The sequence below is a fragment of the Mus pahari genome, chromosome 2, assembly GCF_900095145.1.
Source record: "Mus pahari chromosome 2, PAHARI_EIJ_v1.1, whole genome shotgun sequence".
NCBI classification, from domain to species: Eukaryota; Metazoa; Chordata; class Mammalia; order Rodentia; family Muridae; genus Mus; species Mus pahari.
Window position 1 is genome coordinate 109,661,706 of NC_034591.1, and position 13,855 is coordinate 109,675,560.

The 13,855-nt window shown below is 44.8% G+C and overlaps 1 protein-coding gene across 4 annotated transcripts in view; it reads right to left on the minus strand.

The window, feature by feature from the left end:
- Positions 1–13,855, minus strand: part of Adamts9 (ADAM metallopeptidase with thrombospondin type 1 motif 9) — a 173,882-nt gene that overhangs the window by 5,840 nt on the left and 154,187 nt on the right. For 2 of the 4 annotated variants that reach the window (XM_029534382.1, XM_029534381.1), the window contains 2 exons: positions 9,339–9,443; positions 2,397–2,795 (listed from right to left, as the gene is read on the minus strand). In XM_029534382.1, the coding sequence (XP_029390242.1) occupies positions 2,619–2,795; positions 9,339–9,443 (282 nt within the window). In that variant the 3' untranslated portion in view covers positions 2,397–2,618. Of the gene's footprint in view, positions 1–2,396; positions 2,796–9,338; positions 9,444–13,855 lie in introns of those variants that run through there. The other 2 variants (XM_021190181.2, XM_029534389.1) reach the window with 1 other exon arrangement.

Consider the following 13,855-nt stretch of genomic DNA (forward strand, 5'->3'; position numbering starts at 1 on the left):
GAGAGGGGCAAGGGGAGGGGCGGGGCGGACCGCTGGTCCTCAGCTCACTTTCTCCCTTTTCTTCAGCCACCCACAGTTTTAGGATTCGTTTTGGTGAGACCTAGAGTCCAAACACTTGACTTATTCTATTGTAAGGGATAAGAGCTGAACAGCAGCCAATATTTTGAATAAGCTTTTTGAGGTCAGAGGTGAGAATAAAATCTGTTCCCAGTCACTACAAGTGAACCCTCAGTGGCTTTGAATATTAGCTCTACTACCAATAAGAAACTTAGCCTATAACAGAGGAAGGAGATCCTGATAGGGAACACTTATATTTAAGTGATATTGCTTAAATGACAAGCAGTGTTAAGCTTTTTAAATTCCCTTCCCAGGGCCATTGCAAGTTAAGACAAGGAGATGCATCCCTATTCCGTACACGCTCACAGTGATTGTGTTTCCTGAGCACAAACTGCAGACCCAATTGTGTGACCTGGACTTTGATGTGTGGAGGACACAATTTTCACATTTCAAAATCCACTTAACCAGGCCATTTAACAGGACGCTCCCAGATAACTTTCAGTTGCAAATGATTAATGGAAGAACAGGTATCAAGGTGCAGGAGAGATGGCTCAGCAGTTAAGAACGTTCACTGCTTTCCAGAAGCCACACCAGGCTCACCCTGGCCTGTTCCGGCAGTTTCAAGGAATCCCAGACGTTCTAGAGCTCCTGTGCACATCTGGTAGGTAAAGCCCATGCAGGCGGGGGCACACTCATAAGCAAAACAATAAACCTTGTAAACAAGCAAAGGCCAGAAGAAAACTCTAGCATAGTTTTACAAATGCCTGACAGACATGAGCATGCTTGATTAAAATTGTACAGTTGTGAAGTTTGGCAATGGCTGTATATGTAAAGAGGCATTTAACAACACGAAACGAAAGATCGCCCTCCCATTAGCATTAACAGACAGATGTTTACCATAAGTTTTGATAATAGAAAACACTAGTTAGACAAAATATTTTCCTTCTCCAATATTCTATTATTCCCTTGGTAGATAGATGTGTTTAAAATGTTACCCAGATATTTGTATTGTATCTTTAGAATTCAAGTAGCAACATTCTCTCTCTCTGTCTCTCTGTCTCTCTGTCTCTCTGTCTCTCTGTCTCTCTCTCTCTCTCTGTCTCTCTCTCTGTGTCTCTGTCTCTGTCTCTGTCTCTCTCTCTCTCTCTGTGTCTGTGTGTGTGTGTCTGTGTGTGTGTGCGCGTGCGCACTCAAGTGCACAGACCAGAGAGGCATCAGATCATCCCAGGACTGGAATTAGAGATGGTGGCACACCATCATGAGGATTGTCAATGAACCTGAAAGAGCAACTAAGTGCTTTTAACCACTGAGCCACCTCTCCAGCCCAAGTGACTGTACTCTCTTGATATGTGCATACATATATTGTCCATATATAACTAATCCTGCCATTTGGCAAAAAATCCAAAACAAAACAAAACAGATAAACAAAACAAAACAAAACAAAAACCCCAAACCAAATCTTTTCTATCTGTCCTGTTCACTGAAAAGGGTTGCTGATTCCGCCCCGGTCTGTGCTGTGCGGGCCCTGGCACATTTGTGTTCTGCCAGTCTTTTCTACACCTGCATTACTTTGGATTGCACCTCCAACATAACTCGAGCCTTGCTCCACAGGACCTTTGCATGTGCCAGTCTCCAACGGCTGAAATGCTCTTTTGGTCTTTCCTGTATGCCCTCCCCACCCCCCCAGCCTAAATGTCTCATAACTCAGTTCAAGGTCAGCTTCCACTGAGACATAGTTTTGGCTCAGTTACCTGCTGCCAGCACCCCACAACTGGGTAGTGTTCTTTATCATTTCCTTTCATCCTAGAATGTAAGCCCCATGATATACAAGTGATACTTTGTTGAATTGGAAGCATCTAGGACCGAGGACTGTGTAAGGCTAATAATGATCGAAATCCATTTATTAAATGGCTGAGACGAATGAGTGAAAAAACAAAGCTGGGTTCTCTTTTGAGCTGTAAGTGTCTTGCTTATTAGTTCCCCTGAAGCCTTTTCACACTTTGAAAACATCCCCTGCTGCAGTGCAGTACCACACCCTGCTCTCTGTATGGACCATGCCACCTAAGCCCTGCCCCTCAGCCTCCTTGGACAAAACTGTACTTTCTCCACAACTGGCAATGACTTCAACACACTTACACCTCGTATCTTTGGGCTTCATCCCCAGAACGGGTCAGGGGTCATGCAGATATGGTTCCTACAGCCCTCTTGTGATGTCTCTCCTATCTCGCAATAAATGACAATAGGTAATCTCAGGGTTTTTTTTTTTTTTTTTTTTTTTTTGTCCTACCCAGAGAGACCGAGAAAGAAAAGCCTCGCCAATCGAACAAGAAAAGGAGAGAACATCATGTTTTCTCCACTTTAAAATTTTCTCATCCATCTGATTTCGGATACGACTGACATGGGAGCGAGTCCCATCGCCACTGTCCTCCTGGCTCCTGGGTGCTGAGCTAGGTCCTGAGGTAGACGTTGGAGCATCTGGTTCTCCAGTCAGGAACTGTCAGCAGAGGGCTGTCAGCTGTCAGGATGCTGATATACTAGAACCATCTTCAGCACCATTAAAGCTAATCTAAGCCCAAACTCTCCTCATCCAGCAGGGCAGAGACTCTGGCACACAGGTCTGCAGCTGGTACAGCCTCTCTACGGATGCTTTGGTTGCTAGCTGGGTTGCCAAGGTTGGAGTTGGCTTTAAAGAAGTCCAGGAGGCCTCGGGTTCCTGGAGCGTCTCTCCTCACACTTTGCTGTAGTGAAGGAACACACATTAGTCACCTGGCATAGGACTCAGCCTAACCTGCATGCTTAACAAGTATTAGCTGTCACCATCACAAAGACATTCTTGCTGAAACAGAGTCTTTTACTGATCTACCACTCACCAAATAGATTAGACTGGCTGGCCAGTGGGGATGGGGGATCTGCCCATCTCAGCACTGGGACTGTGTGTGCTGCCGTGCCCAGCCAGCCACTTTATGTGGATTCTGGGAAATGGACTCAGCACTGTGGTGACTCTATCTCTCTGTCCTTACAAAGCCATTGCCTCAGCACCTCCATAGTAGCCTCTCTTCATCAAATGAGAGAAGGCCTTGGCAGTCATAAATTGAAAACAACATAAAGTTGATAATGATTTTACAGTAGTTGCACTATTTCTTCCACCGAAAACTCTGCTAATCTAGGCAAAACAGAAAAAGCGGGGCTACCCTTTTATTCTCTGTGATGGCACTATCCTCAAATGATGTTCAAGATGGCCCTAGCATGGCAGCATCCCAACAGCCGTCAGACTGAGAAACAAAACAAGACTGAACAGTAAGAAAACCATGGCTGCTGTGGAGACAGCTTCCTTCAGAAGGACAGGGAGCCAGAAGCCCTTGCTGTCATGCAGTGAAACCCCGGCTTTTATTTCTTTATTACAGTTGAATTCTCTTTTAAATAAATAGTTTGTTAATAATAGCTCCAACTATTGCATATGAATGAAGTGAATGACGCACTGCCCTATTAGGCACAGTTTGTATTCCCAGTTTTCACTAAGTCTATTCTTTTTCTCAGTGGACAGGATTCAGAGGAGCTGATGTCTGTGATTTAGGGAGGGACCTATCTTGGACGGAAGCATGGCCATTTGCCTGTCTTTAGTGGAAGGGGTAAGAGGCAAGCGTGTGTTAAGAACATCCATAGAGATACTAACAGTTAGAGTCATAGTTTAGGACCTAAAGTAAAATGTTAGGGTTAAGATGACATGCAAAACTGACTTTTTCTGAACTTCATACAAAACATGTAACATATAATTTTCCCCAATACAATCCTCAGACAACTATGTACATAAATAAATGTATGTATAAACATACATAGATGTAAAACACTGTCCAGTTTCCATAGAAACTGTCCATAGGGTTAAGATGACATACAAAATTGACTTCTTCTAGATCTTTGTACAAAGCATGTAACATATAATCTTCCCCAGTACAGTCTTCAGACAACTATGTACATATATCTATATATGTGTAAACATACATAGATGTATAAACACTATCTAGTTTCCATAGAAATGTACAGACTAAAAGGTACACTCGTAGAAAATGTGAACCTATGGAACTCCACGTTGTAGGTCTACGTACTTGCTGGGTTTTCACAAATTGGAGTGCAATCCATGCACACACATGAGATTCTGCTGCACTGTGCATACACATGTGCACACTCATGAGATTCTACTGTGTACACACATGTGCAGAGATATACGTTCATTTCTTAATTCAGTTGTAAAAGAACTCAGAGGTAGGAAAGGCCTGTTTGTTCCACATAACATTCATTATCTTATAAAGCAATTATTTTATTTATAATCCTTTGCATAGCACAAGGAATCCCTGAACAAGAGCAAGCTCCCTGTGCCTTAAAATTCCCCCAGGCACACCAGGAAAGCAGAACGACCCCTGAGCACCAGCCCCAACTGGCCACAAGTAGGCTTTCTTTGAGCTGCCTGGCCCTGGAGACCTATGTAAGATCTCTGCCCTGAAAGAGCACCAGGCAGGAGGTCCTGAGGACCGTGAGAAGTGCCACCACAGAACTCTGAACAGGCCTGAGGAGTCCTAAGCACCAATAGCATTGGAGGGACCAGAATGTTCCCGGCAACTGAGCTCAGAACTTAGAATTTTCCCTCACGCCTCAGCTCCTAGGCACAGTATCACTTCTGTCCACTTATGCAGAGCTCTGAGCTGAGACAGTAAGAATTCACCAGACCCTCCAAACAATCACTGACTGGCCCCAGCTCTCCCAGGCTCAGCCTGGACAGCTCCCCCAGGTTCTGCCTCTAGCCTGCAGTCCCTTGACCCACAGCAGGCAGCCTCAGCTAGCTTCTGCAACTAGAGTCTGCAAGTTAATAGTAAGCCACAAGGCTGCAAAGATGCCACATCACTGTCTGTTGCTTATGTTCTCACTGTCTGCCCTGGTTTCACAAGACCCCAAGGTGATGATGCTGATGACCACCGCACTGTGTGTGTGTAGACTTCCTGTATGGATGGAGGAGGCCTCTTCTCTCGGCAGCTATGGAGGGCCGTCACCAAAGAGCCAATGGTGGGCTGCTGCAGGATAGATGGAGGCTGTGATGGAGGATTATCAGGCATGTAATTGTCAACCTACATCTTCAACCTGACTCCCTCATTCTTACTTGCTGGACCATTAAGCTGGGACAGACCCAGGGTCAACGTATAAATTTCCCAACAAAGAACAGCTCTGGAAGCCCTGCAAATATCAGGGTTTCATGTTGCTCAGTTTGTTTATCCACAGTCAACTGTGGCTTGGACAAGATAGAAATTTTCAGATTTCATATAGACATTTCCAGAAATAAAAGTCCCTAAATTTTAAAACACATGCCGCTGAATATGATGAAGCCTCTCACTATCATGCTCAACCCCCGCTTCTCCCAGCACATGGCCCTTTCCTTTGTCCAGAGTATCTATGGCATACAGACACCGGCTCCTTAGTACCTCAGAGCATCTCCGATACTGCATCAATTGTTAATGCTGTCAGTTTGTGCTCAAGGAACTCTGCCGTAGCTCAACACAACACCGCAGAGCTTACCCATCCACTTTGTCGCGTAGGCATCGCATGCAACACCATCGTAAGAGGAGGTGAGCACAAGGCGTTTTTACAGCACATACTCACGCATCCTTGTTTATAGTACATTGCTATAATTGTTTTGGTTTTTTATTAGAAGTTGTTAATCTCCTACTGTCACTTATTCATAAATCAAGCCACCCTAGGAATGAGCAGACAGATGAAAGGCAGTACAGTTAGGGTCTGGTATCACCTGAGAACTCAGGCATCTCCTGCGGCCCTTCACAACACAAGAGGGAACCTCTGCATTGAATGATAATCATAACTCATTTTAGGGAAAGACAGGTGTCAGGGTTCTTTGTGCTGCATCTGCATCCTAGGGAGTGCATAGAAACTGTCCCCAGGAGCGAGGTGGCATCTCCGGCTTCCGGTCACACTACAGATGCAGGTTGAGCCTACATCACTGAGATCTTGTAGTTTTTTGTTCAAGGAGACTGGGTTATTTCCAAGCAGGCTTGGAGAAGCGAGGTCTTCACTGAGGGGCGGCATTACCTGGGAGTGCCCCACGTGGAACTGGTTATGTGGGTATACCATAGGCGTAAGTGTGAAAAGCAGGTTGCTTAACTTAGGACAAAGGTTTTCGAACCGCAGTTACTGACTAGGAGTAGGATACCAGCCTGGAAAATGTTAGAGATGTGTATTTCTGATTTCTTACAGAGATTATGGACATTTGAGGGCCCAGCATTTAGCTCAGTGACAAAGCATGTGCTGAGCCCTTGAATCGTTCCCAGTGCTAAGAACTGGGGAGGAACAAGAGGCCAACCATCCAAACCAAGTCACAAGGCTTTCTCGCCAATGGCTTTCACTGTTGTCACTAACAAGGTAAGGTTTCAATGATTTTAAAATTTTTGTTTTGAGTTTTAAAAATATTTCATTTCAGCTGATATGAGACCCCTGAACACACCTACAGTAGAGGACTTCTGGGCCTGTGTTCATTCAGAGATGATGCACCTAACCCTCAAGAGGCTGGAAGCCCCAGGGAGTTTAGAGGTCAGGTGGGGTGGGGACATCTACATGGAGACAGGGTGGGTGAGGAGGAGGTGTGGGATGTGGAGCAGTTGGAGGGTGGATGGAGGGCAGGGAATGGAATATGGAGTGTAAAAAATGAATTACAAATAAAATTAAATTTAAAAATATCCCATTTAATAGTCATATGTATATAATGGGTTCTGATCAAATCTCCCCTGTTCCCTCTCTTTGGTTCCTTCCCTATCCCCCCCCCATCACATTCCCCTCCAACTTCATATTCCCTCCCTTTAGTTTCTAAAACCCACGGAGTCCATGTGGATATGATAGGATGATGCGCTGGAACATAGGCAGTCTCAGGCTGTTTCCCTGAAGGAAACTGACCCCCCCCTCCCCCAGCAGCCAGCGGCTGTCAACAGCTCCTCAGGTGTCCCTCGTGGGCCCCTCCTCCCTCCATGCTGGACTTGGGGTTGGCCTGATTTTGTTCAGGTCCCCTGACGTGTAGCTACAGCCATTGCGAGTTCAGAGTGTAACTCTGCAGATGTCCACACGCTGTGACTCTTATAATGTTCTCACCTCCTCCTCTGAGATGAGGAGGTAGGAGGTTGTTCTTCAGGGAGCGAACCATCTGAACTTTCCCCCAACCTTAGCAGTTCTGGAGGTTCATTTTCATAGGGATGCTGCTCTGAGGCCCTGCTCTAGTCTGCCAGGAGGTAGGAGGACTGCAGTCCTCAATTCTACCTAACTACACATGAGCACTTGCACGCGCACACACGCACACGGGCGCACACACACCGGGCAGCAGGGCGGAGGGGAACAGCTTTGCAGTACTCGACATGGCCATAAGATGGCACTCCAGCCTTTAGTTATTTTTGGCCTCTGGCTGAAATTTCAATTATGATTGACATAGTCTAGCAAAACTGTAACATATGTATGTATGTATGTATGTATGTATGTATAAATGCAACATATATATCTTACAAAGATGCTTTCATTCAACCACATCTAAAGCAGTTAACATTTTTGAATCTGGTCATTGAGACATAATGTGCATATCATGTTGAGACATGAATATATATATATATATATATATATATATATATATATATAATGAAATAAAATATACTAATTTTGTTTCCTATAAAAAATCTATAGGACTGGGGTTAGGGTGGGGAGCAGTAGAGTAAGATGTCATGATGTCAGGGCTCAGTCAAAGATTACAGTTGTCTCTATTCCGTTTGGTGAGAAGGCAATAGTTATGATTAAATCACAGCAATCACTTGGTCTTTGAATCAGATTTGTGATCCCTGGTTAGCTTTGTGGTGAGACCAGGACCTGAGATACAGGTAAGATTCCAGATGTTTAAAAAGGAGTCAGGAAATGCACTGTCCTGAGATGCCCTGTGGGACCTCCCCAGTACTGGGGCTTTGGATCAATGCAGGCTGAATTGCTGCTTCATCTCCTGAGGCACCACATTTGGGGGAGTTGCTGAACTCAGCAAGTGAAAGTCCAAATGCTCGTCAAATAATGGATTTCAGATAAACAACATTACATGCCATTACTTGTAATACTGGTCATTAGGAGACAGGGTCTAGCTGTGTAGTCCAAGTTTACCTTAAACTGAAGGCTCTCCTACTCTGTGTTCCCAGTGCTGGAGTTACAGCGGTGTACCCCGTACTTGGGAACAGACTGTTAAAAAATATGTAAATATCCTATAACAGTTTAAAGAAATAATGAAAAACAAAACCATTTCCCAGTTGCCCTGACATTCTGCCCTGCAGTTCTAAGCAGGTATCTGCACTCATCTGACCATATTATTCTGGACTCAGACCTCCTTTCTTCCCCCCTTTCTCTTTTCTTCTCAGCTCACATGTACAGTGCTTGAACTGGAACTGGGAAATGTCCCATATCTCTAGGAGACCAGATGCCGCGGTGGCTTGAGAATTCAGTGGATGGGGCTTTAAGGGGGAGTTTCTGCCCCCACCACCCTTCAGAATCACCGTGGAGACACAGCCCCAGAGGTTTGGATCCTCTGAACCTAGTCAGGGGGACTAGAGGGTACATTTAAACTTCCCAGGTAGCTACCTCCACGGGGTGAGTGATTCTTGGGCTGTGCTGTGCTTATCAACCACTTGGGGTTTGTTCAACGACAGAATTGGACCCAGAAGACCAGGGTCCAGCACCTGCCTTCCAACCTGCTCTGGGGTTGCAGACACGCTAAATGCACTGGGTTCAGGGTGGCCAGAAAAAGTGGATTATTGTATTCCTAACTTCCCAGAAAATATTACCCCATAAACTTTTCCTATTGGAATTGCAATTGTTTCTGGGCAGAACAAACCAAACCAAACCATCATTTTTCAAGGTTCACCTAAGTGAGTTGCATTTGATTAGTTAAGATATTTGAGCTGTGTGTATCCTAGAGCCCTGCCCCCTCCCTCTTTTGATTCAGTAGTCTTCCCAGGTACTTGTATGGCTTTGCATTTACTAGGTGGGACAAGCTTCAACCAGGTGAAGTGAGTCTCTCCTGCTTCACCCACTTCTAAATTCCCTCCTGTATTTGTGTTCTAAATTTTCTCTTTGGCACTTTGGAAAAAACAAGCAAACAAACAAACAAAAGTTTGGTGAATGGGAAAGCACACATGCTCCGCTCCTTCGGTACACAGGCACACAGCTACCTTATTCCTAAGAGCTATCCCCCAAGCAATACGCAGCCTTACCGGAGACTTCTTGATGTCCGAAACAGCATAATTCCCTTGTGATGTCCATCTGGCAGACTCCGTTAAAGACAGCCCGGTCCCATAAAGGTTGATGCTAAACCGCCCCTGGAACACAAAGCCAGCACAAAAGACTTTCAGCCCATGTGACACACCAACCAAGGCAGAGCTGACACTTTCAAAGGCACTTTGATAAGCAGAAGGGTGTTAATTAATTTTGATGACCGCTAATCGTTGAAGGTATTTTGTTGTTCTGTTGTCAGAGCGAGGCGCTTTACATTCATGATTTCTAGGTAGGGATTTTGTTTACAGACGGTGAAACCCAGGATCACAGCCGATTAACTCCCTCCTGAACACGGAAAGCACTCAGGTCATCTTTACTGACTTCTAATTCCTCTCTCAAAGCCTCTCTCCAGCCGGCCTCCGTAGCACGGTAACCCTGATGTTGCTCACAATTATCAGATTCCTTCACGACCAAAATGCCGCAGTGTAATTTTTCTAACAAGATCTAGCTGCCAAAGTTTTCCCCGCTTCCAGTTCCCTGGGGCGAAGAGCAAAGCACACTTTGTACCAAGCACCGCTGGGTGTGAGTTCAAAGCAGAGGCGCGTTTCCAAAAGAAGCCAGAAGAGGGCGCGCTCGGCCTGCTGAAGATAGGGCCCACGCCCAGCACATCTAAGGCCATTCCCCGCCCCTCTCTGCCCCGCCAGTCTTAGTTCAGGAACAGAACTCCCAAAGGCCACAAGGGTGTGCGGTCTGGGCCTTTGATATTGATATTTATCTCTAAGGAGCCAGTGCAGTAGAGACATCCTCTCCTCTCTTTCAAAACCGGATCCAACGCTGGCGGTTTCTGAGCTGAGAATGTTCTGTGACCCTGAACATGCATGCTCTCAGGATTACTTTCCCCAGAACTGAGAACCCACAATTTTAACAAAAGTTAAAACAAAGAGATAATGGAGAGCTGCCACTCAGCGCCAAACCCTACTATGAAAGCGTTAGCTCCTTCAACAATGATTAGGTCAGGGAGAGAGAGAGAGAGAGAGAGAGAGAGAGAGAGAGAGAGAGAGAGAGAGAGAGAGAGAGTTTTCAGCCTTTCAGAATCCCAGTTTGTCCATTTTTAAAATGGAAGGTAAAGTAGATAATTCCTTCATTTACTGTAGTAATGGGGAATAAATAAAATTAGATATGAATAAATTGGGTGTGGTGGCCCCTGCCTACGATATCAATGCTCAGGAGACTGAGACAGGAGGAGGCAGTCAGATCTAAGTCACCTGCATTAACTAGGGAAACACTGCCTTAAAAGAACACTTAGAAGAAATAAATAAGTAAATAAAATCTCATGTTGTTGATACGTAGTAGAAATACTGGTATCTATAACAAAAATACAAGTATTGCTTCTGTGTTTTCTAAATATCTGGTCCTGCATTTTTTTAATTGTTTCATAATAAATTCTTGTTTTCTTTGCCCGGGTTTAATGATAATTATTTATGGGAGGGGCTCGGTATTACTTTATCTATGTATATTAGCTATTAGTAGTAACAGGTCTCTGAGAGTTGATAGGTTTTTTTCCCAGGACCTAGCACATCTTAGGTCTTCAGATGAAACTTCTAAGAGGAGAGGTGCCTTGGGGTTTCATAAATAGGAAATGATAAGACTTCCAAATCCTTCTGGAGCTAACATGACATGGGAAAGAGGGTTTCTGTTCACAGAGTGACCAGTCAGTGGTCCCAGTGGGGGTGATGCGTCTTTGGAAAAAATGTGGCAATGTCTACAGTTAGTTCGGGACACCCCGTCCAGTGGCAGGGGTATATGCAACAGGTAGACACCAAGAACTCCACGGGGCTGCCTGTAACAGGTCAGCTCCCCTTCCCCCTCAGAGCTATCCAGCCCTGGTTCTCGAGGTCCAAACTGCTGCAAGTGAGAAATGAATGTGTGTGTGTGTGTGTGTGTGTGTGTGTGTGTGTGTAAAAGATGGATCCATCCCACAACAGCCTCTCCTGCATCTGCTTCAGGGACAGTGGACAAGTGGCTTACTTCCCCAGCCTAACCATAAAATGGGTAAGAGCGAACTTTTGAAAAGGAGGAAGCTATGGGATGAAAGACGTCCCTATTCTGTACCTAGCAGAGAATAATAAGTATTATTAGATATTTTAAATGACCATACTGTGTAGATGTTAGTGGTCCTTACATTGAGTGGCCTCAATACCAAGGTGTTTTTAGTACGACTGGATTGGGATTTCCATACTACCCTCGTCTCTGACTTTTCTGTTGCTGGCTTTTTCTTCCTTATTATTTTTTCCCATTTCTGCGGCCCAGGCTGTCTTCCTGCTTCAGCCTCTGGACTGTCGAAAGTGCTTGTGTGCACACAGCCACGCCCAGGTCCCACTGCTCACGTCTCTACTCGTGCCCACTGTTACTCAGACAACTCGGACCCTCTGTACGGAGTGTCCCACCCACATCACAGGGCGACCCAGAGCTGCTCGCTTTCTCCCTCCCACCCGTCGTCCATGCCACACTGCTGCATGGCTGGGAACACACCTGGTCTGCTTTGGCACTGAAGTTCCCGGAAGGTAGATTCTGTGAAAAAGGTTGGCGTGGAAGTTCTAATCCAGTCACTCTAAAAACTAAGTTTCTGAGAGGGAAAAATCCTCTGATTCTCTCTCTCTCTCTCTCTCTCTCTCTCTCTCTCTCTCTCTCTCTCTCTCTCGGGAAATACCTGCACCCATGGTCTTGTCTTTGGTGTTTGAGAGGGATATGGTGTGTAACTGCCTCTTGGTTTGGGGCAGAGGCGGGGAATGAGGATATATACTCTGAGAGTCTGTAGAAAAAGGTACTTAGACCAATAGGGAGCCTATTTGTGTCCAACAGGAGTGAATGTGTTAGAACTCAGCCTGTTAAGAGTGTAAACCACAACTACCATAGTGGAGATGGAGTCAGACAACTTGAAATCAAATCTATCCTGTCCTGAGACATCTGTGTGGTTTGAAAAAGTTAGAATTTCATCTCAAGGGGATAGAAAAGTGAGATTCAGTGTTGTTATCTTAAGGGTGTTAAGCACAATGCCTGAAATACAGAAAAAAAAAATCTCAATAAAGGGGAGTGATTAATTTCAGTGTCAATGGAAAAATACTGAGTTTACCACAATCAGAATTTAAAAAAAAAATTCTAGCCATGGATGATGGTTCAGGGAATTTACTCGTACTGAAAAATAAGTTTTTAAAACAAAGAAGGATGAAGAGGAAGAGAGAGAGGCTCAAATGGGGCGTGCTTCTGCTTTGATGTCAATGCAACCATGAAGTCGCAGACTACTGCACACAATCAGGCTACTCATAAACCCTTCTCTGGAAAACTGAGTTGGAAAAAAAAACCCTCATGTTTTTCATAAGTACAGTTAGTGCCCAATAAATTTTTAAGGAGCCCAATAGAGTCGGAAGTATTGTCTGAGGGAAAAATATAAATCCTCTCCCTGGCATAGGCTTTTCCTCCTTAGCAATTGCTTCTTATCAGAATTTAGTAAATGAGTTCATGTCTCTGAGTTATTAAAGTAAATGAAAACAAATTACCCTTCATTTACTGAAGAATTAACTTCCCAAAGGATATGCACAGAGAAATGAGGAAATCATGAGACAGTTGAAAAAGGTAGGACAGGGTCAGCCTCTTGGCCATTGAAATGCCAGCCACACCGACAGGATGCGTGGAGCTATCCACACTCCGAAGAACCTGCACTACAAACATTTAGGGTTCCTTGGTGACAGAGGAAACACCCCTTCCTTCAATCATTATGTCCTTTGCTGCTTTTCTCTCTTCCCATGGGGCACCCGTGCCATGACTCTAAGATGCCCTGATGTCCCAAAGCTTAAGGCACACAAAACCACTTTGAGAACACTTCTTCTTTAGAAGAAAGTTCACATGAGTTTGGATGAATCTGTGGTTGGGGACAAATCCATCCATCCTTCAGAGACAGGGCCTGGGAATGCACCCTCCAATCCCAATGCCCAGGCTTCTGGGTGCTCATAAGCAGAGAATTCCCAGCATGGCCTAACAACAGTTTTGCAAAGACCTCATAGGAACCAAAGGAAGCAGTGGGTTGGGTTTCCTGTCTCATAGAAGATTCCTCAGGTTTATCTTTTACTCCAAGTGCTGAGGCTTCTTGCAAAGACCACTGGTCACTTTGCACGATTAGCCCAGGGTTACTAACAGCATTTCCCCAAGGGTTGAACCTTGGAAGAGGCAAGAAAGGTGATGATTGTAATATGGGCAGAAAGGGCTGACAATGCCAAACTTGCATTGCTGGTATGCACATCACAAATTTTATACATCTTCAGTAGAGCTAGCAGTTGAAATCAAGACACCGACAGAGCCCCAAGCCTCAGTCTAAGGGGACTTCAAGAATATCATGGTTGTTCTAGAATATGGACTTCTAGAATATCATGGTTGTTCTAGAATATGGACTTCTAGAATATCATGGTTGTTCTAGAATATGGACTTTTAGAATATCATGGTTGTTCTAGAATATGGACTT